The sequence below is a fragment of the Sapajus apella genome, unplaced genomic scaffold (genome assembly GCF_009761245.1).
Source record: "Sapajus apella isolate SASKATOON/1434 unplaced genomic scaffold, GSC_monkey_1.0 scaffold4, whole genome shotgun sequence".
Lineage (NCBI taxonomy): Eukaryota > Metazoa > Chordata > Mammalia > Primates > Cebidae > Sapajus > Sapajus apella.
In genome coordinates this window covers 32,016,590-32,041,084 of record NW_022436944.1, presented here as the reverse complement: position 1 = coordinate 32,041,084, position 24,495 = coordinate 32,016,590, and the positions used below count along the sequence as shown (strand labels likewise).

Here is a 24,495-nt window from a genome sequence, read left to right as displayed (position 1 = left end):
TCCATAGTACGTTGTGTTGAGCAAGCAAAGGCTTCAGAGGAGAGACTGGGCAGGGTTCCTTTCAAGGCTCCTGGAGCTTGAAAAAAAGGCCAGCTTGATGCAAGAAGAGGCAAACCTGTGCATGGAAATAACCATATTATTGCCCAACATACCTGGAATGTGCCCCCAGGTAGGAGCCTTTGGACCTGCAAGAGGCATTTATCGCAGGACACCTCATGACACCGGGTTGGCTCAGAATCAAAAGCTGATAGGCCCACAGAGTAGAGCAGAATGTGTCCCTGTTGCAATCAAGTGCAAGTGGCATGGCTCTCCAGGGCACCGTGAGAGCCAACTGTCAGATGTACCCCACTCCCACTCCCACTGGGGGCTGGAGGTTTGGCTGGTGGGTGAGAGCAGGTTGCACGTGGGAGTCATTTACAACTGTTCCTCAGTGAACTGGTCAGCCCTTTCGTCCGGGCTCTGAGGTGACACCCCCACCCTGCGCCTGGACCCCAGCCTTCCTTTGTGGGTACCTCCACCCTAAAGAGGGGGGTGTTTATAGTGGATACCCAGAATCAGCCACTTCATCTGCAGGAGAAAAACTGCAGCTTCATTCATCTCCAGATCCAAGCCTCACCTGGGAGAGACAAGGGTGAACCCAGATCCTGGGCACTTCCTTCAGGGAAGAGCTCCATTCCTTCAGGGAAACACAATGCCCAATGCTCAGACAGACACGGATTTACTGTGAAGTTAATGAAGCTTGTGCCTCGGGTTGCTCACTTGAACAGGCTCCTTCCAAAACTGTAGATCTAATTTTGTATTCACCACTTTGCATTCTTTTTCTTAAAGAGGGTCTCCCAAATTATATAAGGTTCGGGCCTCACAAAATTAGCCCCACCCCTGCCAGTGCTCCTTGACTCCAGAAAACCTTAGCAGACATGGGTTCCTCGGGGCTCAGGGCTCATAAGCCTTCTTCCCAAACCTCAGGACCTCCACCCTGGCAGCCTAGGGAATGCGACGGAGGAGGCTCCTGCTCAGAGCAGATAGTGTCCTGGCTGCAGCCCAGCAGAGGTGCTCTGGGGCTGCTGGGTCCAGGATGGGTGAAAGGGAACTGCCTGCAATAGAAAGTTCAAAGTGTCAGCCTAGGAAAGAGGAGACGACAAGTGTGAAGGCACTAGATCCAATAACACTTCTAATTGTGTCCATATGGCCCACTGGTGGGACATTTGGGGATGACCCGTGGTTGACCGCCAGCTTCAAGTAGATACTGTGATACAAAACACCACTGAATGGTGCACTTCAAAGGGTGAATTTTATGGCATGTGAATTCTTTCTTGTTTGAAAAATAAAAAAGATGCTGGGCCGGGCGCGGTGGCTCAAGCCTGTAATCCCAGCACTTTGGGAGGCCGAGGCGGGTGGATCATGAGGTCAAAAGATTGAGGCCATCCTGGTCAACACGGTGAAACCCCGTCTCTACTAAAAACTACAAAAAATTAGCTGGGTATGGTGGCGTGTGCCTGTAATCCCAGCTACTCAGGAGGCTGAGGCAGGAGAATTGCCTGAACCCAGGAGGCGGAGGTTGCCGAGGTGAGCCGAGATCGTGCCATTGCACTCCAGTCTGGGTAACAAGAGCGAAACTCCGTCCCCCAAAAAAAAAAAAAAAAAAAAGATGCTGAGGGTTCAATCACTCTGACACTTCTTCCATGTTTTAGATCCAGGCATGGCACATCCAGGAAGGCACTGCTGGGTGTGGGGGTTTCTGGGCCACCTCCAGAGGGGTCAGTCACTCCCAGCAAGGGCTGCTCAGGGATGACTTCATCCCCCCAGTCCCTGACTTGTGCCAGGAGACGGGAGAGAGGTACTGCAAACGCATTTCCCATCTAGCTGGAGTTCCTGGGGGCGGCAAAGTGGCTTCGGCCATCTCTGGGTGACGGGGCCCCAATTTGCTGCCCTTGTCTTGGCATATTTTCATCCAGCTTGCTGAGCCTGGCACATGTCCAGGCCAGGGGAAGAGTTAATAATTAACCAGCAGGTGAGAGAAGGGAGAGAGGCTGGGGTGGCCACTCATAGGCTGCCCTCCTGCCCTTGGAGCCACGGGCTGTCCCCTGAGCCACATCCCCCGTTCTGTTGGTGGAGGCACTGGGTGGAGGCAGGGCAGGCAGGTTGGGGCTGCCCCTCAGAGAAGAGCTTGGCCTCCAAAGGGCCCCACTGAGCCACCTGGACTCTGGCCCAGGCTCCACCCCTTCACAGGTGTTAGACACAGAGGGCAAACACCTCCCGCCACGGGGCCTCACCACCCCTGCCACAGCCTGCAGCTCCGCCAGCTCCGGAACTTCATTAGGCTGCTTCATTTCACATGGCACTGAGCAGCTCACTTACCCCCTTTCCTGAGAGGAAATGGCATTCAGATGCACTGGTAACTATGTGGCTGGAGAGCACCTGTGCCCTGCAGGGACACTAGCTAGAAGATATTGGTGCTCCTCACACCTTTCTCTGGGACACATGGTCAGGCCCACATGTACACACATGCACACAAATGCACATGCACGTACATGGCAGGGCACACTGGGATTGATTTCTTATTCCCCCTGGTCTGTGCCAAGGAAACATTAGAGTGGCTTTTGACAGAGCGAATCTCACAGAAGATGCAGATGCTTTGGAAGCCCTCGGCTAAAGGCAGTGGGGTAAGATGGTGCTCTTGTCAGGGCTTATTGCTCACAGTTCTGAGTTGCCAAGCTGTCCTTTGGAACTCCGTGCCACAGGGACTGACACTTTGTTTTGGACAGCAGGTCTTAGCAAAGGTAGCCATGGGCTGGTGTGGCCCAGGGAGGAGCAGTGGTGGGACAGTGAGAGGGAGCCCTATTGTTCAGGCTGCCTCCATGAACCAGGCCTGCATCTCAGGTGAGACACCTACTCACAGAGCTGACTCCAGTTCAGGGATCCATGGGAGGAAGGCAGGCATAGACACAGCCCCAGTGGCAGGAGGCAGGCTGGAGGGTTGGGTGGAGGTGTGGCCATGGGGTGGGGTTGATGCCTCTGCACGGAGAGCTCCTTATCCGGTGGGGCCCATCACCATCTGCAAAGTTGCTAGAAAAGTTTTTGGATGTTTCCAATTCTTCCACTTGCTTGTCTCCATACTTGTGGGCTGGTAGGCTGGCTCAGGAAGACACCTTCTCTAGGATCGCAAGTTAGTTACTCAACATGGCTCCTGCGTTCCCACATTGGCCTTGAAGACACGTCACTCATGGCCATGGTGGGGAACCATTCCTGTGGCATGTCAGATAGCCTGTCTGGTGGCCCGCTGCTGCCTCATGGCCAGCTTTCTGACTGCTGGCCACGTGCTGACTGGGAACCTCAGTGTCCTGATACACTTGTAGAAACACAAGGCAGGTATTTTGTTTCTGACACAAGAACAAGCAAGACTGAGAATGGTGTTCTCTTTTTTTGAATTGAAGCAATATGGTTTCCTGAGCATCAGGGAAGAGTGGTGATGTCACAGCAAAGGAGGGAGGCAGTGGCTAAGAACATGCCACATCCTTGAATGTGCTCTGCATGGGTCCAGGCAGAGGGCAGGCATGGTGCCTGGCCTTCTGGATGGTTTTGGACAAGGCTTTATGTGCTAAGTGGAAGAGGGAACAGGAGTTGGGGAAGGATAAAGCCATCTTTGGACGCCCACTCCCACTGTGGGTAACCACAGCGCGTGGCCAAACAAAGCTGGAGAACAGAACTACCTGGGGAGGCTGCCATCTGCCAGGCGCTCCCTCCCCTCTCTGTGAAAAGGGATAAATTCCAACCACATCCTCATTCCAGCTCATCCTCAATGCAGCTTCACAAAATTCCTAGGTTTTATTTGGGCCCTTGAAGAGATTGGACTATGATGTGGGTGGCCTCCCAAAATCCTCACCCCCTTTTCCTTCCCTCAGTGCAAAGTCTCACCTGTGCAAAGACATCACTTTTAATTATTTTTTTTTAATTAAAATACTGTTATACCCAGTGGAATGCAGCAGCAATCCTGATACAGGGTGGCATAACAAAACAGCCATGTTTACATTTTAAATATTTACGATAACTTAAACATACAGACACACATCATGGTCTTTGGCAGAAAATGTTCACAGCACAAAAAATACTTTAAAAGAAATACCAAATATTAATCCAAAATATATTAAGTTGTTTTTTTTCCTTTCACAATATTTTTTGCCTTTTTTTCCCTCTTTTTTCTTTTTGCCTTGTAAACAATGCACATGAAACCAAATGTATTTTTCAGCTTTAAACAGGGGTAGGGGAATTTTAAAAAAATATGCAATTGTCCAGCAAATGCAAATGTTTAAAAAGAAACCATGGAAATAAAACAACACATACCAAACCTAAAAACAATAAAGGAAGAAAACGAAGAATCAAGAACTACAAACGGTAAAGACAAAACTGCTACAACCCACCAGCAGCTTCTGGGGCTGAAGCGAGCAACTCTTTAAGACCAGAAGTCAAAGTCACTGCTGCTAGCAGGCTGCCATGTGGGTGCTTCACCCCAATTCCAAAGCATCTGGTCCTGCTTTAGGGCACAGGGCATGGGTAGCTTGAGGAGCCGGCCTCCCGTGCACTGTTTTTTGATGGGCTCCATCCAGAGAACTTTTTGAGTCTTGTTGCTCATTAACTAGCTTTCAACAGCTGTGCTCCTCTCCCAAACCCTCCAGGTGGGAACAAAGACACTTATGAGAACAAGACAACATCTCCAGTTTCTCAGAGAGAACTGGTGTTGGGTGGGGCCACCGAAGCCCAGCTGGGGGCATGGCAGATGTCTGTTCATGGCGGCTCATTTCATCTGGCTCAGGGTTTATGACCAAACTGACAGGATATCCCAGGGACAGGAGCTATGGAGCCACTTCAAGAAGCTGGTGGTGGAGGCCCTGTGGGCACTTACAGGGCTCAAGATGGAGCAAAAGGCAGCTGAGATCCTGGGAATCGAGCAGCTTTAACACCCACGGGCCAGGAACTTGAGGAGGAAGAATAACTTCGAGGCCGGTCAGAAATTTCAGCAACTGTGGCAGTAGGAAGAGGGGAGCGCAGCCCAGGGAGACCCATCAGGACCCACAGGCCAGTCTTCCATTCCACAAGAAGGGGGATTATATACAAACTGCACACTGTCTCCCAGTCCACTTAAATGGCCCCTAACCCACAGCAAGAGAGGGTGAGGCTGTGGCTTCCGCAAGACTAACACCCTTATGAGTCCCCAAAAGATTCAAGTCTCAGTATCCCAAGAAGGCAGTGAGGAGCTGAAGAACAGATGAGGTTGGCTGGAACCAAACTTAGCCAGACAACAATATGGCTGACTTGATTAGCCAGCCAGCCCACCTGGTGTCCATGGGCAGCCATCCTTGTAAATTAAGTCCCCAAAACCAACACAGTCCCTCCCTCCCTGCCTGAGTGACAGCTGGCGGGGCAGAGGGAGCTCAGCTCCTTTCTGAGCCATCAGTTGCTACTCCAGTAGCAGGCCTTGGGCAACAAGTCAAGGCTGAATCCTCATTCTCCATCAGGCTGGGAGGAATGTGGGCTAAGAAGCAGAGTCTTCTGGGGGTGCTGGTGCTCTCACAGCTCTCCTCTCTCTGGAGTCCTCCTCATGAACTCCTGGGACCAGAGTGTCCATGACAATGAGTGTCTGGCTGGGGAAAGGGACAGAGCAGCAGTTGGAGGGGCTGCTGAAATGGCTGAGAATGGCACAGGGCAGAGGAGGGAAGGGAATGGCTCAGTCCTGAAGCACTGCCTCCTTCAGATCAGTATCTCCACCATATCTGACAAGTCCTGGACCCTGGATATAGCTACGGAGTCTAGAGAGAGACAAGAACACAGGCACATGCCAATGAGTGTTACTAGATTGCTTTGAAAATCCTGGCACATTTTAAAGACAAAGATCTTTCTTCATTAACTTTTCCCACCTCTGCTGCCCAGGTTCCCAGAACCCACCCAGCCAAGCACAAAGCTCTGTTCCCTCTCAGCACCCTGCCCGGCCCACCAACCTCCACTGTGTAAAATGCATTTATTTCTAACTTTGAACTGGTTGGAGGGCTTAGAGAGAGCAATGGAGAGCCCTGAGGGAGGGAGGCTGCAGCATTCTTTTCATGGCTGTGGTTTTCTGAGATCATGAGGCACAGGCAAATATGCAAAGGCCAATGTGAAAGGGGAGTGGAAAAAGAAATGGCATCTTCTCAGATTTCTCCTTCCCAGACTCTTTTTAAAACAGGCTTCCAGAGGGCCATCGGCATGACTTGCGAGCTCCATTCTTTTGGATAATCAAATTGGAAATTAACTATGTAAGGAAGACCGTGAAAGAGGAGCATTTTAAAATGCCTCACATCTGGTTGCTTACTTTCTGAGTTCTGGATCTGTCTCCAATCAGGGTTTCCAACTGCCCTATTCATGTGTCCAGCCAGCCCTCATGTTCACACTGAGGCAGGCCAGGCACCCTGCTCACCTCTGGCTATGCAGGGCTCCCCAGGGAGTGCGGGCAACGACCCAGAGAGGGGCTGGGAAGAAAAGGTCTTGGTGTTCCAGTTCACACCCCAGTGCCCCCTCAGCCCTGCCTAGCACAGAAGTGGGGTCAGGAGGACTTACCCAAAGACACTGCTCTCTGGCCACTGCCGCACCCCAGAAGACTGTCGGGCTCCGGTGGCAGGGAGGCAGAGGTGCTTTCTGGTAGGCTGTCAGTCTGGGTGCTCCCATCTCTGCTCCCGTGTTTGGCATGGGCAGCAGGGGGAGATGTGACCACTGGCTCTTCTGTGGGTGTCCTGTCTGCTGGAAAGGCAGATGGATGGTTATTGCCCTTCCTATAAGATGTGGTCCTGGTGAAGGACACTCTAAGTTAACTGTCCCTGCTGGGGATTCAAGGTGGAGTGGGCTGCTCTTGATTTGCAAGAACTTTAAGCCGAAATGCTCCTATTTTCAAATGGGAATAACTACCAGATTGGATTGGCTTCCAGATGTTTTGAGTGGTGGGACCCTTCTTTGTAGATTAAATCTTCTAGGGTTTCTGTGGCATCTGCTTAGAAGGAAGAGTGGAGGGGGCTTGCATAGAAGGTGCATCTGCACAGGAAGCTCTACTTTCCTTCTTTTTTTTTTGAGACAGGGTCTCACTCTGTTGCCAGGCTGGAGTGCAGTGGTGCGACCTCGGCTCACTGTAACCTCCGCCTCCCAGGTTCAAACGATTCCCCTGCCTCAGCCTCCTGAGTAGCTGGGATTACAGGCGCCTGCCACCACGCCAGGCTAACTTTTTTATATTTTAGTAGAGACTGGGTTTCACCACATTAGCCAGGATGGTCTCGATCTCCTGACCTTGTTCCGCCTGCCTCTGCCTCTGCCTCCCAAAGCGCTAAGATTACAGGCATGAGCCACCACATCTGGCCGGAAGCTCTACTTGTCTTAGACAGTTCAGTGGCTGGGGCTGAAGTGTGATGCCATTTATGGTGATGGGGTCAGTACCCCTCTTCACATCAGCAGGACAGCTGTGAGCTGAAGAGTCACTAGAGGCAGAGAATAAGCCAGCTCCCCTGGGAGAGGGTCAGGAAGCCCTGGCTCTTATGAGCCTCAGTTCTGGGAGGAAAGGTCTGGCAATCTGTGTTCAGGCCCAGGCGAAATTACCTCTCGATCTATCCCACTAGCAGCCTCCTCTTACCTGTAGTCAGCCGAGCAGGGGCGTCTGCTGCTTGTCGCTCGTTAGGAGAGAGCCCTTGCCAGCCCTGGGTTCCTGCTGCTGCAGCCGCAAACACAGATGGCACCGACTTGGCAGGCCGAAGGGAGCCCTGGGTGGCCTTGCCCGGGTCTCTCCTGGAGCGCTGCTGAAGGACCTTGATCACTGCATCCTTCTCCAGGATCTGGGCATGGAGCACTTTTAACCTGACGGGTGAAAGGCCATGCCCATATTGTCAGACCCACAGATCCAAAAACTGCCACCCTTCCTGCCTCACAGACATTAGAGAAAACCTCCCCGCCCCACCTCTCCCACCCTGCCAGGTTGGATCCTTTCGCGCTTGTAGCAGGGACCTAGACGGGCCTTAGAAATGCCAGCTGTGGAATTTGATGCTTTTAGATCCCGGGCTCTGAAACCACCAGTGCATAAGGCCCCGGGCCCTTCTCACACCAGCAAAGGCAGCCATCAGGGTGGGTGCCACAGTCATGTGACGATAGCAGTGGCACAGCCCTCATTTTGGAGGGTGGCATTCCAGAGAGGGAGGCAGAGCCCAAGCCCTGGATGGCACCCGACACCTCCACAGTCAGAATCTTCTGGGCAGACCAAGGACTCAGTTGGTATTTCTGGGAAAATGCATGTTTACAGTGGTTGGTGTGCCAAGCATGCAGGTTCAGCTCCGAAGCAGGAGGGACTGCTGAGCTGTGTGGGGAAAGGGGCCTGTTTATCAGGGATCAAGGACAGGGCAGTGACTGGACGTTGCCACCCGCCTCCCCAACCTCAGGTGCCCGGCCTGCAATGCCGAACCTGCTTTCCATCTCCTGATGCCTGTGGCCACCAGTGAGCAGACCCTCATTGAAGCTGCTGCTGGGCGAGGGCTGGGGGGAGTGTCGGATGAGCGTGGTGTCACGCTGGGCGGCAGCCGTAGCAGCTGCATCCATGGCAAACTGCCTCATGGCACGTTCCTCCAAATACTTCTGCTCCCACTTGGTCATGTCAGCCTCCAGTGCCAGGATCTGCTCCTCCTTCTCTCGCAGTTGTTCCGATAGCCGCAGAGCACTGAGCTCTGGGGACCCACCACTGCCACAGCTACCACCTGGGGCACCTGCCTGTCTCTGCAGAGCAAGGAGTGGAGACTGTGGTCAAGGGTGGAGGCTGGGGTGCGACAGCCACTGGCCTTCGTCTCCACACAAGGACTATCACTTGTACATGTACATGCTCGGCCATACACAACATACATTTCCCCAACCTTCCTCTACCAAGATATGGGGGTGCAGCACCGTTCCCCACACCCCTGCCCTGAATCCTATGGCCAAGGGCACAGAGACACAGGTGACCAGACAAATCATCCTCCAAACTGGCAAAGGGGGCACTATTAATAATTATACTGGGAAAACTGGTGTAAATTAGAACAGAACTGGGCAAACCAGGGGGTTCAGTCAGGATACCTGGGTGGCAAGGGTAGGGGGTGGAGAAAGAACTCTGTGGTTTGTAAACACCAAGAGTTGTTGACACAGAAGTCCAAAGTGAGGCTAAGGACTATGGATCTGGACAAGCATCTTTCCGCCCGATCCCAGGGAGGGATTCAAAAGCTGGCTGGCCTTCTCTACCCAGGCTCCTGACTTACTTTCTCTAGAGGTCAAGGACAACAAGCCCTGCTGCTACCGAGGACAGGAGTCCCATGGGGCTGGACATGGGCCAGGTGGCAGGGCCTCTGCTAAGACTGACGAGTGGAAGGGAGCATGCAGCAAAGGTGGAACAGAGAGCAATCCCCCTTGCCGCCTTCCAACGGGCCTGCAGCCTAGATCTAAGCAGAGGCTTCCAGGGCCTCCGCCCTGGCCTCCAAACCAGTCCGTGAGCAGGAAGGGGAGCCGACATCCTCAGATGCTGCCCTAGCCTCGACACCTGCACAGGTCTTAGCTCACCTGCTGTGCACGCAGGGCCTTGAGTTCCTGCTCCAGGCGAGTCCGCAGACGCAGCTCCAGCTGCTCCCGCTTCTCACAAGCTGCCTGCAGCTGCCCGAGCGCCTGCTGCAGCCGCTCCACTTTCTCCACATAAGCCTGCTTCTTGCGCAGCTCCTCCTCAGCTCGAGCCGCCCGGCCCTGTGCGTTGCCCAGGGCCTGCTCCAGAAGCTCGGCGCGCCGCCGCTGGTCCTCAATGGCACCGCGCAGCAGGGCCATCTCTCGTTCCAGCTTCTCTTGCTCCTGCTGCTGCTCGTAGCCTGCCGGGAGAGAGAGGCTTGGTCAGTGACAGTGACCACGTTGGCTGGCATGGGGCCAGCCTCCTGGGCGCTGTGCTGACCACTGGATGAGCACAGTTGCTTCTCATTTTCTCAACAGTAACAGGAATTAGGTACCACTATTAACCCCATTTTGTGGAACAAGAAACTGAGGCTCAGGTTAAGTCAGGAGTAAATGACAGAGCCCAACTCCAGGACCCTTGTAGTAACAACTGGGCTACCCTGTCTTTCTGCTGGGAAATACTGCCACGGGGCACCCCCAAACACCATCCATGTGTGGCAGGGGCCACTATGTCTAAAACACATTCACAATATCCCTTGAGCCTTGTGATGGCTAGAGACTGCTGAGGTGCCCACATACAGATGGGAAAACAGAGGCTCAGGTGGGCTGTGACATGGTCCTCCTTTAAGTGGGAGAATGAAGGAAGGCGGAACAGAACCACTATCTGCTGTCCCACACACCAGGCACTTACGCATCTTATTCCACGAATCCGCCAGCCCCTCCAGGTAGGATTTGGGATCCCCAACTTATAGGGGAGAAAACATAAAAGGAGAATGGTGCTGTCAAATGGAAACCCCCGTTGGCCAAGCTCCAAAGGCCCAGGCTGCCTCTGGCTGCAGGGTGAGGCATTTGTACCTACAGGCCACACGGAGCTCTGGGGCTCCTTCTGCAGACCTGGGCTTCTCACGTTGGGGGCCACTTTTTCTTCCATGATCTGGAAATACCACTGAGATGTGGGCAACCAGGCTCAGAAAGAAATGCAAACTCTGCAGCACAGTGAAAATGACTATGGCCCAAAGATCTGTGTGTGACAGTCCAGCTATCCTGACATCTAAATCATTCTTTTAATTGCCCAAAGAAACTCTGCTTGGAGACCCTCTCTGCATGGCCAGGAGAGGCCCAGGTCAGATCACAGAGCCCTCCATCTGATGCTCTAGCCTTAAACCTGCCACCCAGGCACCTGCCCCTTGAGAGCACCAGGCTGCCCCCTGAGGAGTGGGTCAGCTGCCCACCTTGCTGGAGAGCAGGAGGAGGACAGGGCTGTGGGCTCCCCACTAATGAACCTAAAGGCACTGTCTCTAGAACCGCATTCTGATTCAGTGGAATTTTCTGCCAGAACGGAATTGTTCTATACCGTAACCTTCAGTGCAGTGGCCCCCAGGCACACGTGCTACTGAGCACTGGAAATGTGGCTAGTAAGATGGAAAAACTGAATTTTAAATTTTATTTGATTTTCATCAGTTTCAATCTTTGAGCCACATGTAGCTAAGTACTTATCATATAGAACAGTGCAAGTTCTGGAACAGAAGAGTGAAGGCCTGGGACCCTGGCATGTGGAATGGAAGGCAGGATTCATTTACTCAGGGCCCTGGGGCAGGGCAGGAGGGCACAGAGGCAACTCAGGTTAGCTCTTGGCTCATTCTGGGTTTTTGAAGGCTGAGCCCAGGATGGTATCATTCTGTGGCATGGAGGAAAAAATGGGGAAGTCCAATAATGTTGAGATGGATGTGTTCACACTTCGCTGGCTTAACATCCATTGAGTGGGGTGGAGGGCAGGCAGGTTTGGACTCAGGCAGGGAGGACACTCCCCTGCTCCACCTGTAGGTTCACAGTTTGCCCAAGGCCTGCATCTCATTGCAGCCTTAGCATGACTCTGCGGGGAAGGGCTCTGTTTCATCTCAAAGCTGGAGAAGCTGAGGCGCAGGGAGAGAAGAAACATTCCCAAGCCAGTGGAGCTAGCAGGCAGGCCTCAGGCCTCATGGCCAGATCCCCAGGGGCACAGCTGGCCTAGAGGGGCCAGAAGGGCAGTGCTGGGGGGGCTGTGTGGCTCACCTCGGAACAAAAGCAGATGGCATTGTTGATAATGGCCAGACTTTCCTAGTGTTGACTGACCCCAGATAAAAGGGAGGTCAATCAGACACATCTTTCCTGCCTTTGCAATGGCTACTACCCGGTAAGGAAGAGCTGCTTGGGTTTCCTCAGCCCTGGGGAAGGAGAGGCCGGCGGATCCAGCCTTCTGCTTCCAAAAGCTTCCTGCAGCCTTGTACAATCTCTAAGGCCCTGGTGGGGGCTGGGAGGCTTTGAGCTCCGGCCATTCCCTGCCAAGAGGACCCTGATAAAGCCTTGAGCCTGCAGGATCTCGGGAAGGAGAGCTCCACAGCAAGAAATAAGTGGCTCTGGTGGGGGTGGGAGGGGACGCCCCGAGGCCAGCAGAGGCGGGCAGGAAGCCAGGCGAGGTGCCGGGGGACCGGGATGCGCCTCGCCTCGGGCAGCCAGCTAGCCCCCACCTCCACGTTCCAGGCTCCCTTTGTGCTCACCCTCCCTCCTCCCTAAGCCGGGCGAAGGGCGCCAGGCGGCGCGCACAGAGGGAGCGGCGGGGGACGGGCCGGGAGCGGAACAGCTCGCAGCTCTGGAATGCCAGGCATCCAGGTCACCCGCGGCTGCGAGATTAATGGCTCCAGCGAGAAGCCAAGAACAGCCCGGCGCTCACTCGCTCCCCGGGGAGCGGAAACGCCTCCCGGCCGGCCCCCCTCTTCTCACCCCCTAGCAAGCTTCCAGAAACCCGCCCCAAGGCTTCCTTTCTTTGGCAGAGCCAGTCCCCGAAAGTCCGCCTTCCTCCACAGGCACCCTAATCTGCAGCCTCTCCTCCCCAGACTCCTCAGAGCAACCCCAGGGCTGCCCCCTCCCCTTTCTCCCTCATTCCCTTTGACTCTTTCCCAGAGACCTTATGGCACAGCCACCTCACCCCACCGAGCTGGTAGAGCCCAGCCTACCTCCTGCCCCACCCCATCAATTCCTTCAGCGCTGTGTTCCCCCATTCCCTGCCCTAGTCTTTGAACCCTCTCTGAAGGAAGATAGGGGTGCTGCCAGCCAGAGCTTAGTCGTCAAGCTGCTCTTCCACTTCTGCACCCCACTACTCTCTGTGCCATTCACTGCAGGGTTCCTGTGAAGCCTCAAAGCCACGTTTACCCAGCTACCAGCCACTCCCATTCCACTTCTCAGCAAACACCCTGAACAGCACTCAAGCTCCTAGTAGGAGCTCAATAAATAACTGCTCTTAGTCTCTTCTGATTGCTAGAGCTTCCTCTGCTGAGCTCAGGGCTCCCTTTGCCACCCAGCCCATGTACCTCTTGAACCACCCAACAGCTCCTTCCCCTCTGGCTGGCTCTCCACCCCTGCCATCCCCATGGGGCCTCTCTCTTTCAGGCCACCAGGGCTCCTAATCACCAGTTTCTAGGACCACCACCCCTGTTCTTTGAGTCTGTGAGAACCTGCTCCTTCCTTAACCTTATCACTTCTCTCTTGACCTCCCTGCCATGGTCCCTTCCTGGGCCTGCTCCCATTCTCTCCTGAACATCTGCCAGGTGCTCAAAATACATCTGCTAATAAGCTAATGAATGAATAAATGGACTACTCAATGAACTTGCCCATTCTTCCAGGATGCTTAGACCAGCCCCTTTAGAATGCATCTGCTGGTTACCGTCTAGGAACCCAGTTTTGGCTGTCTCAGGTGCCTCTGCTTGGCTGCTTTGCTATGGCCCAGCTCCACCATGCTCCCCCGCCTCTCACATTCCCACTGCACACTCCCAGCCTTTCTGCTGCTGGGAGCTCCCTGGGAAACTGTCAGACCCTTCTTTCTCCTTCACCCCACGTGTCTTCAGGGCTACCTTGCCTTGCCCACTGCCCAATGCACTGCACTGATGACCCGCACCAAAGCTCAGCAAATCACTGCTCCCTGGCCTTCCCTCTTGTATCGACTGATCTTCTCGATAGATGTAGAATTAGATCCTGTTCTTCTCTGGAAGGCACTTTCCCCCACCATTGCCAGATCCAGTCTAGTGCTGGGCACACAGCAGGCAATAAACCTATTCCCAAAGTACTGCGTTGCAAGGGGCCAGGCCAATCTTCCTGGTGTCCAGAGGGTGTGCAGTGGTCCCATTGCCTGCACACAGGCCAGGCTTCTTAGTGGGGCCCCTACTCACTCTGAGCAAGCAGCTTGGCCACCATGTCCTGACTGCCAGCCTGGGCCTCCTGTGTCTTGCTTGCCAGGCGGCGGTTTGCAGATTCCAATCTCTCTGTTTCAAAGGAAGGAAAGATGTTTTAGTGGCAGGTGAAGCTATCAGCTTGGGATTTTTCCTGATGTCCTATTGGGATGGGGTTGCATCCTCCACGCTCGGGATGGGCTGATAAGGAAGCCCTGGCTCAGCTTAGGGCCCGATGGGAGGGAGCCTCCTCTGTCAGAAGCCATGACCTGGGCCACATGATGGGAGCTCCCTGAGTGTATCCTAGACCTGTTACATAGAGACAAGCATCTCTCTAACAGAGCGGCTCCCAAGGAGTCTCAGCCTGGCTCTCTGAGTTCATTTGCAATTTCGGCAGAGAATAGAGATTCCCAGTTTTCTCTAGAACAGAAGAAGTCAGCCCTCTGCAGAGGCTCCCCAATCTCCACCTGTGTGACTGGCTCTCACCTCTGAGATCCCGGTTGAAGTCCTGCAGCCTCCTCATTTCACTGTCCATCTTGTTCCGCATGGTCTTCTCCAGGGCCTCACGCTTGGAAGAGGCTCTGGTCAGGCTCTCATGGGCCTCAGAGAGCCGCTGAATTTCACTTTCCAGCTGCAAGAGGCAGACAGCAGAGCTGAAGGAAGGGGAGAGCTCCCAGGGAGTGATTCCAGGCTGACCCACTACTCTCCATCAGAAAAGGTGACAGATAAGAGGACACCAAGCAGAAGCAAAAACTCCAGGTATAGATATGGTGGGATGGTCAGAAGCTTGTAGCCTCGGGAAGTAGACTAGACTGCTGGGACCAGCAAGCAACAGTCCCATCAGCTGCCCCAAGGACCAGACGCTGAGTGAACCTAAGGCCAGGTATTTTGGAAGTAGCTGCCTGCAGGGTGACTAAACACAGCTTCCTTGTGCCCAGTGTCCAGAAGGAAGCACTCTACTTTTGGCTGGCTTCTGCCAAGAAACTGAGCACAGTGGGTCAGAAGTGGGCACCAAAAGACTCCAGCCATGCTGGGGTGGTTTGACCTAACTTGGATGCCCCAGGACAGTCAAGGGAGGCCTGAGGCCATCTGCTAAAGCTGAGCCTCAGCAGAAAACTGGTAACCCTTCACTAAAGAAGCGGGCACCAGGCCTAAGCCTGAGCCGCCTCTGCCTGGAGTATCTGGTGCCCCAGGCATCACCATCTACCCAGAGGGCCAGCCCAGTCCGGGCCGTTCCTCCCACTTGGCTGCTGGCAGGTTCCGCACGTGCTCTTAGCTGCCCTGTGATTCCAACAAGTCGCTCGTTTTTTTCTAAGAGCAGAAGCTTTCTTTTTGGCCAGGGCTGGCCTGGAACAGACTTGCTGTTGTGTGGGGGACACAAAGGGCTCTCTGTGGGAGGTGTCCATGGGAGGGGGTGTGTGCAGGGCAAGGGTGCGAGTGTGCAGGAGCTGGTGAATGAGCTCTTTCTAATCACCACTGGCCAGCAACTGCTCATGCTCCAGGCCTGCTCTGCCGGCCTCTTGGCTGTTCCCCAGCTGTCTGGAGTCAGCAGGAGGGTGCATGAGGGGTGAGGGAGATGGAAAACAGAGGGACCTGGGGAAATCCAGCCAGACGGTTTTCAGGCTCCTCTGTTTCTCCTTGGACTACCCACTCCACAGGCAGCCCCTCGGGGTCCCTTTCTGGTCTGCCCCTCTGAAGCCCCGGTGGGGCCTACCTTCTCAATGCGGCCAGTCTTCTCTGCGGAGCTCTCCAGCTCCCTCTGCAGCCTGGCATTCTCCCTCAACACAGCCTCCATCTGGGCCAGGTGGGCACTGCCCGAGGTGGCTGAGGAGGCCTGGGCACTCACTGGCCCCTCCACAGCAGGTGAACTGAGGGAACTTAGTGGGCCGTGGCCAAGAGCAGCTGGATGTGGGGGTGGGGGGTGCTCCTGGGGCTGCTGCAGGTACTGGTACTGCTGCTGCTGTTGGAGGAACACAGGCGGCACCTGGGCCTGCAGGATCCTGGGGAACAGAAGAGACAGTGCTCAGAGACAGCACAGACCCTCATGGCTCCCACTCAGAGCAGCCCGGAGTCGCCCTGCTTCTAGACATCCTGGGAAGATGATTCATTATTAATAATCAATATATTATTAAAATTACCGCGGATCATTACTCAACTCGTCAGTGTTGAGGCAGGGACCAGAGGGAAAGGCCTTTTCTAAATGGTTCTGCCGGAGGTTCTCAAGAGCCAGACAGCAGGGCTGGAGGGGATTATGTTTCACGCCTGCCTCACAGTTGCTGGGGCCTTGGGGATCAGCCGGAGGAATCCTGGGCCTCCTAAGTGACTAATGCTTACCTACGTCATCTTAAAAAATGCACTCTGACACTTCTAATCAATGGAAGGTTCTTTTTGGGGCTGGAGGCCATGTCAATCGTGACTGAGCATGTAACCTTCCAGGCCCCAGCAGCAACCTTGTGTCTGTTACGAGTCGCCAGTTTCAGGACTGCCAAAGCAGCACTCATTTTCTCCCTCCTATTTCAAGCCCTGGCACCACACACCCACAATCATTTTTAGAAGACTCCAGTTAAGGTTAGAGCAGCAAGACAGATGTCAGGGTGAGTTTGAGTGCTAGAGTCTGACAAGTACAGGTTCAAATTCCTGCTCCAGCTGCTTAACCTTGGGCGCGTGCCTCAGGCCGACAGACTGGGCGTTGCTCTCTGGCATCATGAGGGTCTCCAGCCTCGCCAGGGTTTGTGAAGATCATGCTGTGTAAGGCCCGGCAGAGTGCTGGGCCAGTGCTGGGCGAGCAACAGGCTTTCCTGGAGTGGCAGCCCATGCTCCACTTCCAGTAGGAACCTCAGCTTACCCTCAGCTTAAAGAATCAATGTGGCCCAAACTCTGAGTGTCCTTGGGAGTAGGGGCTGCCTCTGGACTACTGCAGTCACTGAGTTCAGGGTACAATGTTCTTTTGGCCTCTGGCATTGGCGTAACATCACCCCCAGGGCTCTGTGTTGAGGGCAGGAGCAAAGGGCAAGGGGCACGGGGAGTCCAAGGACCTTCCTAGGACCTTGTGCTTTCCACTGTCACAACTGCCTCAGTTTCACAAAGAATCTTCCAAGTCGCAGAAGCCCTGCAAAAACCGAATTCCCCTTCTGGATGCATCACCTCAGCATTCATGTACAGCCAGCCCGCACCCCCTGCAGCCTATGGGCCCCTGTTCTTCTTAGGACTCTACTTCCTAATAAATGATCTTCATCAGATCATCTGAAAGGAGATATTGGACAGATGTATTTCTCCTACTACCTAAGGTGGGGGTTCCAGTAAGAGCTGGGCAGAGGGACCCCACTGGAGCATTCAGACTCTCCATCCCACTGTTAACGTGGCCACTCTCAAGGCTGCTTCAAGAACTTGCTCCCCGCTGCACTGGGCCAGGCAGACACAACTGGCATTCTTTGGGGATGACTTAGCTCCGAGAAAGAATAGCAACTCCTTTCCCTTCACACTTGCTTTCCTTTCTCCTGGTCCTCTCCCTCCCCTGCTTTTTGTTCTCCTGCAAACAGTCTACTTCCTTGCCACGATTACTATCTTTTCCTGACAGAGTTCAATAAGACTGGTCCAAAAGAAGAAATGACCACTCAGCTTCCGAAACTCTTCCTGACCAAGCCCTGAGAAGTGAGATAAGGTGTGAGTCTGGAGTGGGTGGAGGCTGGAGAAAAACCATGAGGCTCCATCCTCTGGCTCCTCCATACCAATGTCAGAACGTCACTCATTTCTCCAGAGCAAGTAAAGGCCGAACGGTGGGAAAGTGGGTGACTAAAGGAACACTCAGCAGGCATGAAGAGAACCAGACTTTGACCCTGGGCCACCAGAGAAAGAGTCTGAAATCCTCGGGGCCCTTTGGTGGGGTTTCCTGGACTCCACAGGGGGAGATGCGGCAGTGATGGCTGTGTCTGCCTCTCTGGAGAAGGTGCAGGGCCAGATGAGAAGCCTGAGGCAGAGCCTTGTTTCTAGGAACACTCATTTCTCCAAACTCTCTGGATTTCCTGCCTCCCCGCCGCCAACCCCCTATTTCCTGCCTCCATTCTAGCCCTTACAAACCATGCTCTGTATGTAGCCAGGAGCATTTAGAAAAGGTAAACCAGGCCGGGCACGGTGGCTCAAGCCTGTAATCCCAGCACTTTGGGGGGCCGAGGTGGGTGGATCACGAGGTCAAGAGATCGAGACCATCCTGGTCAACATGGTGAAACCCCGTCTCTACTAAAAAGTACAAAAAAAAATTAGCTGGGCATGGTGGCACGTGCCTGTAGTCCCAGCTACTCAGGAGGCTGAGGCAGGAGAATTGCCTGAATCCAGGAGGCGGAGGTTGCGGTGAGCCGAGATTGCGCCATTGCACTCCAGCCTGGGTAACAAGAGCGAAACTCCGTCTCAAAAAAAAAAAAAAAAAAAAAAAAGAAAAGGTAAACCAAATCATGTCATCTGATGGCCTCCAGGCACACTCAGAACCGAACTCTAACTCCCTACCCTGGCCCAGCAGCCTCTCTGGAGCCTCCCCAGAAAGGGGCCCACCTGGATCCAGAATCCTCTCCCACTGCAGGCTGCAGGCACAGGAGCACATGGCAGGAAATGAAGAGAAGAGACAGCTCAGCTCCTGCCCTGGTGTAGGATGCAGAGAGGTCTCTAATGAGGCCACTAGGCCTTTCCAGCCTCTAGTTAGGAACGTCTCCCAATAATCATAGAAAGCAAGCTACTTACATTTTCTTTAAAAAAATTCCAAAGATGCCAGGTGCGGTGGCTCATGCCTATAATCCCAGCACTTTGGGAGGCTGAGGCGGGCGGATCACGAGGTCAGGAGATCAAGACCATCCCGGCCAACATGGTAAAACCCCGTCTCCACTAAAATACAAAAAATTAGCCGGGCATGATGGTGCGCACCTGTAGTCCCAGCTACTCCAGAGGCTGAGGCAGTCGAATTGCTTAAACCCGGGAGGTGGAGGTTGCAGTGAGCCAAGATCACGCCCCTGCACTCCAGTCTGGTGACAGAGCAAGACTCTGTCTCAACCAAAAAAAAAAAAGAAAAAAAAACCTCTAGAGAAGGAGGTCCCACCTTCTCCCTAACTTGGAAACAGTTTGGCAATGATTCCCAACCTTGCTTTTAGTTCTTTCTGAAATCTAACCTTTAACCCCCTGCTGCAATTTGTGTCCTCTGGGACTCTGGTTACTTGAATGCTACAGCTAAGCAAACAATGGTGCCTATCTCTGAATTAAGGGAAGGGGCACCATTAACTTCTTAGGGGACCTTAGCTAAGTCCCTCTTTTCTGCCCGGCATTAGCTCTCCCTTCTCAATAAGGTTGGAGGTGGGATGGGGATCATGCTGGCTCTGACACAAGTTGCCATCTTGAGGCACTCCTTCCTGAGACCTGTACTAGAAGCCAGGAGCTGGAAAGTCGCAGGTGGGGAGAGTTACCTGACTTCAGCATGCTGGAAGTGAGGGCTGCCGCGGGCACGGTACCGTGGGTCAGTGACAGCAGTGCTGGTCTCATGAGCGAGTACAACGTGAGGGTACTGAGGTGGGGGTCCTCGGGACTCTGGGCCCTCAGCAGGGGGGCGCCTAGGTGGGGGGCCTTGCTGGCTGCGGGCCAGCTGTGGGAAGCTGTGGGAGGAGCTCATGTGGCTGGGGGTGCGGGCGCCGTTCCTCTCCAGGGACAACTGCAGGAGCCGTTCACTCAGTGAGCGCACGTGCCCATGCCTCAGCTCCCGCAGGGCCTCATCCTGCCTCCGACTGCCTCCAGGGGCCCCACGGGGATCTCGGTCCCCAGCATGTGGCCGGGGCCCCGCCTGCTGGGCTGCAAAATACTGCGAGTGGGCCTTGGCCTCCTCATAGGTGGGCAGCTCCTCTCCCTTGCTGGGCTGTGGGCATAGCCGGTAGAGGGTGTTCTCTGCCAGGTGGTTCTCACCGCCCTGATGCTCCTGGCCCTGGGGCTCCTGCCTGGTGGCCTGATGCAGCACCTGACTGTCTTCTGGTGCCAGAATCTCCAGGGAAGCCTGGGGGCTCCCTGTGCCCCCAGTTCCAGCCCCACCCCGCAGGGCCTGCTGCTGGATGGCTAGCAGCGTGCGCGTCTCAGTCAGGTTGCCGTAGCGCAGCTGCTCCTGGATGAGGCGGTGCAGGACTGTCCCCGAGGAGTCTTCCAGCGTCCTCATGCTTCTTTGGCTTGCACACAGCTGTCTGGACAATGGCCAGTGGCACCTGGCCCCAGAGCACCTGGAGAGAGAGAAAGAGATAGAGAGAGAAAGAGAGAGAGAAGCAATTAGTGTGAACCCATGGGGAAGGAGGCAGCTTTCTAGTATTTCCATTATTGCTCTGGTGGAAAGCGGAAAGCATGCAAGTGAAGAGCAGGGGATGGGGGCGGTTCACGCAAGCCTGGGTTTGACTACCAGTGCTGCCATCTACTGATTAAGGCAAGTTACCTAATCCCTGAGCCTCAGTTTCCCCATCAGAAAAATGCAAAGAATTTTGCTTGACTTATGGAGATGAGAATTAAGAGGCAGTAGCCTTTGAGCTCCTGGTACAGTGAAAATCCTGGTAAATGATTACTGTGATAACATTCACTGAGGCTTACTATTCCTGGAGAAAGACATCAGAAAACCAGAAGATAATCCACCAGGAACCACTGCCTCTATAGCCAGCTACCCATCAAACAGCCTGATGAGCAATTCCAAGGCAGGCCTAGTTCAGATCTAACCACTTAGCTATTCAGTCTAGGACTGGGTGGGGACCCAGTTTTTTGGCAGGTGATAAAGAATGCATGTAGTCCAGTAGAAGCCCTACATGAAAGGCCTCCAGGACCCTCCCAGAATGAAGCATGCCAGAGCCCAGCCTTGGCACAGTCAACCTCCTACCCTCTAGCCCACTGAATCCCCGCCCACTTTTCCTACTCTCCCAGAACCAAATTGCTCCTGGAGGATGGGCCTGGGCTCTGCTTCATCAAGGCTGCTGACAGAATGAATTCGGGGCTCCCTGTCATGGGATAACCTTGGCAGTCATTCTGCAAGGTGAACAGGAAGGAGGAGGAATTGCACCTGAATTGCTGAATAAGGGATGAATAAAAAGGCTCCGAGAGGACAATGGTTTTGTGAGATGAGGCAGAAAGGTGCCACCCATTAAGGTTAGTGGGTCAGTCTTTGTGCTGACAGTAACAACAAGAGAGCTTCAGCAAAAAGAAAGGGCAGCATGATGTCTTTTGTGATTATCCTCCCCAACACACACACACACACACACACACACACACACACACGTTACTTGGAAAAGCCCTCACTGGTCCTCTAGGCAAATAGGGGATGGGCTTTCAGCATCTTTCTTGACATCAGTGTCAAGGAAGATCATCTTGACTTGGGCCAACTGGAGAAGTAACCGGGGAAGTAAGGGTTGGTTGAGAGACCTGGGGCAGGGGAGAGGGGACTGTGAGCCTAAAGTGCTGGGAGATAATATCCGAGAAAGGAGTTCCCTTCTAAGCCTGGGCTCCCAGTGGCTAATGGACTGGAAAGCTGTCTGCCTCCCTCACCCAGCTTCCTTTCCACAGCCTTCTCCAACACAAATCTCCAAACTGGGATCCAGGAAAAACTAAACGGAATCCATACTGCCACACGTCCTGTGTGTACAGGCAGGGGTTGGTGGGTGAGTAGGAGGAATGTGGCCCCTCCTCTGCCACTAAACTAGCCGGTGTCCTGCTTCAGTTTGGGTTATGGCATGTTGGCAGAACAGCCATTCCCAATCCTTTCCCTCTCCCCACCCCAGGGCTCCAGCTGCCCGGAGCTGGGGACTGGCGGATGAGTCTGGAGGGCACCTCTGTACCCATCCTTCCTGGCACCCATTCATGCACCCCCACACACAACGAGGGGTAGATGTGTGCAAGACTCCGGCACTACTGGAGGCAAAGCAAGCAAACGGGATTTAATTCTCGCTGGAGTTTTATCTGGGGGCATTTCCTTAAGATAATCACTCTCTGGCCGACTCCCACAGAGGCGGCAAGGGAGCGGCCGGAAGGAATGCGGAGCCTTCCCGACAGATTCCGGGCGATCCACGGTGTGCCCGGACTAGGGGCAAGGAACATCTCCAAGGCCTCTCATCACGAATTTGTCCCGGCCAAGCCCCTCAGATTCACGACCTTTCAAACACCAAACGCCCGAGCCTTAACTAAAGCCTGCTTCCGCGCCCCTCTGCTGCGCTCGTGCGCTGAGCTCTCCGAAGGCCGCCTTTCTAAGCCAGCGCGCGTCGGCTGCCTTGGCCTGGGCTCCCGCTCGCCTAAGGAACCAAAGTGACAGTCTCCAAGCCAGGAGACTCTCGCACCCCAGCCAGGGCTCCCGCCCCACCACGACCCCAGGCGGACCTGGAGCGCCGAAGGCCGCAGGTACGCCTGGGGCTAGCCGGTGAGGGTGGCCCTCGGCCCGGAGAAGCCTTTAAGCATCGCGGGTCCGCCTCTCTCCCTCCCGAGCCCTCTTTGTTTTCCAAATACTCTAGCGCTGACGTCACCGGGCTGGACAGCAGGCTGCATTCTTTCTAAGTGAGAGCCAATTCGTGGCTCCAGAGAGGATTTTCCAAGGAAGACAAAGAGGAATTCTTGGACTAGTTGGGGGCAAAGGCACCTGTAACCCCCACCTAACCAAATCAACCCGCGAGACCCTGCAACTTGAATCCCAAGCGGCGCCTCCAGGCCTGTCCCCCGCCACCCCCACCCCGGCCTACCTGCAACCCCAAACACCGTCGCCGTTCTCTCTAGAGTGTGCCCTCTCTCCTCTCCCCCAGCCCCAGGGGACCCCCGCGCTTCTAGAGCCCCGCAAAGCCGGGGACGCTGGGCTCCCCAGTAGGAACGGCCCTTGCCTGGCACTGCGGCTGCCTCCAAAGGGCGCACTGTGCCCGGAGGACGCTCGATCCTCCAGGCTCCGACTCCCGGAAAAGGCCGGGCTGCGCGGAGACCCCGGCTTTGGCCGGGGCACGTCTCTGTGGCCTAGCGCGCTCTCCCCAGCGCCAAGCGGCCTTTCTTACCGCTGCGGCCCGCGGGTGCCCAGCGCAGTCAGACACCGCAACTCCCGGCTCTGCCCTGCTCAGCTCGGCGGCGGCGATGTGTTCTCGGCCGTGGCGCCGACGCTCTGGCTGTTCGCGCCCCAGCAGCCCCAGGGTCGGCCCGCGCTGGAGGCGGCTGCTATGCCAGGAATGTGAGAGTTTCAGGTTCCCCCTCGGGATCAAAGCGAACCACAAATAACCTCTCAGCGCGCCGCCCTCCTCCGCCCTCCTCCGCCCTCCTCCGCCCTCCGCCTCCTCCTGCTCCCTCCTCCCGTCCCCCGCCTTCCTCCCGGGAGGCGGCGCTGCTGGCTGAGCGCCTGGCCGGCCCCCGAGCTCCGTTCCTCCGCACTCAGCTCCCTCCAGGCCGCGGTGTGTCCCTGCCCCCCGCTTTGCGATACTAGCTGCTGGAGACAATTTAATACAACTCGGCCTGTTGTCGCTTGCACCCCTAGTCGCCGACCCGCTCTCACCCTTCATCCCGAAACCCATCGACGGAACGACACAGGAAGGGCCGTGCCACACGTGTCCCGGGGTTGCTGAGAGAGGGGGCTCCGGCTGTGCGTGTGTGTGTAAACCGGGGGAGGGGGTAAAGGGAGGAAGGACTGCAAAGACGGCCATATCCTCAGGGCTGGAACCGTGCCCCGGGCGAAGTGAATGCTTCCAGCCTCTGAGCCTCTCTTTCCCCTAACCCCCACTGCTTTCACCCCCGCAGCAACCTTTGAATTCCACTTTTGTTTACAAACACCTTCGCCAGCTCATTTACGAACCGTCTCCACAGGAAGCGTGAATCTGTGTTGGAAAATCCTGTCAATTTGATCCATCTACCCAACTGAATCTCCCGCCGCCAGGCGCTCTGTCCAACTCTTCCCCAAGATAATAGGCGCCCCTTTACACAGAGCAGAGGGTGTGCCACCGCCGGCTTTTCTCCCAGTTCTGCGATCCAGCCTTGCCTAGCACCCTGCAAAGGAGTTCTGTTATCATCCCTGTGTTATAAATGAGGACACCAGGGCTCAGAGAGCTTAAGCAGGGTGCCCAGAGTCACACAGAGAGAACCAGGTAACCAACCACAGGGCTGCTTGGTTTCTCCTTCTCAAAACCCCTCCGTTGCCATCAGAATCCAGGCTCCCTAGATGCACAGGGCAGACGCCAGGAGCCTTCCTCTCTCCACCTGCCCTCTCCTTGTTTTAGCCTCTTCTTTTTTTTTTTTGGGACGGAGTTTCGCTCGTTACCCAGGCTGGAGTGCAATGGCGCGATCTCGGCTCACCGCAACCTCCACCTCCTGGGTTCAGGCAATTCTCCTGCCTCAGCTTCCTGAGTAGCTGGGATTACAGGCGCGCCCCACCATGCGCAGCTAATGTTTTGTATTTTTAGTAGAGACGGGGTTTCACCGTGTTGACCAGGATGGTCTCGATCTCTTGACCTCGTGATCCACCCGCCTCGGCCTCCCAAAGTGCTGGGATTACAGGCTTGAGCCACCGCGCCCGGCCTGTTTTAGCCTCTTCTTTACCTTCCCCTACACCCCTGCCAGCCAGGGGCTTTGTACCCACTTCTGTGGCTCCTGCATGGAATCTTTTTCT

At 54.9% G+C, this 24,495-nt stretch overlaps 1 protein-coding gene across 6 annotated transcripts; it reads right to left on the bottom strand.

Moving 5' to 3' along the window:
• Positions 1-3,928: 3,928 nt before the first annotated feature.
• AMOTL2 (angiomotin like 2) lies at positions 3,929-23,709 on the bottom strand. 6 transcript variants are annotated; one of them, XM_032266081.1, is made up of 10 exons: positions 23,686-23,709; positions 19,325-20,119; positions 15,595-15,880; positions 14,367-14,511; positions 13,881-13,973; positions 9,583-9,878; positions 8,465-8,772; positions 7,646-7,866; positions 6,589-6,768; positions 3,929-5,804 (listed from the first exon to the last, which is right to left on the bottom strand). In XM_032266081.1, exons 2-10 carry the CDS (start codon positions 20,056-20,058, stop codon positions 5,746-5,748), a joined length of 2,322 nt encoding a protein of 773 aa, XP_032121972.1. In that variant the 5' UTR covers positions 20,059-20,119; positions 23,686-23,709; the 3' UTR covers positions 3,929-5,745. The 6 variants fall into 6 exon arrangements, with proteins under 6 accessions (XP_032121972.1, XP_032121957.1, XP_032121977.1 ...); XM_032266066.1 differs by lacking the exon at positions 23,686-23,709 and adding an exon at positions 22,901-23,148; XM_032266086.1 differs by lacking the exon at positions 23,686-23,709 and adding an exon at positions 22,901-23,148 and having other exon boundaries at positions 6,589-6,765.
• Positions 23,710-24,495: the final 786 nt, after the last annotated feature.

Coding starts and splice junctions, on each gene's coding strand:
- AMOTL2 (XM_032266081.1), bottom strand. CDS start 20,058: ATGAGGACGCTGGAAGACTCCTCGGGGACAGTCCTGCACCGCCTCATC. Junction 7,867..8,464: donor CATCAGGAGATGGAAAGCAG/GTTCGGCATTGC, acceptor TTCACCCGTCAG/GTTAAAAGTGCTCCATGCCC. Junction 5,805..6,588: donor CCAGAGAGCAGTGTCTTTGG/GTAAGTCCTCCT, acceptor GTCTCTCTCTAG/ACTCCGTAGCTATATCCAGG.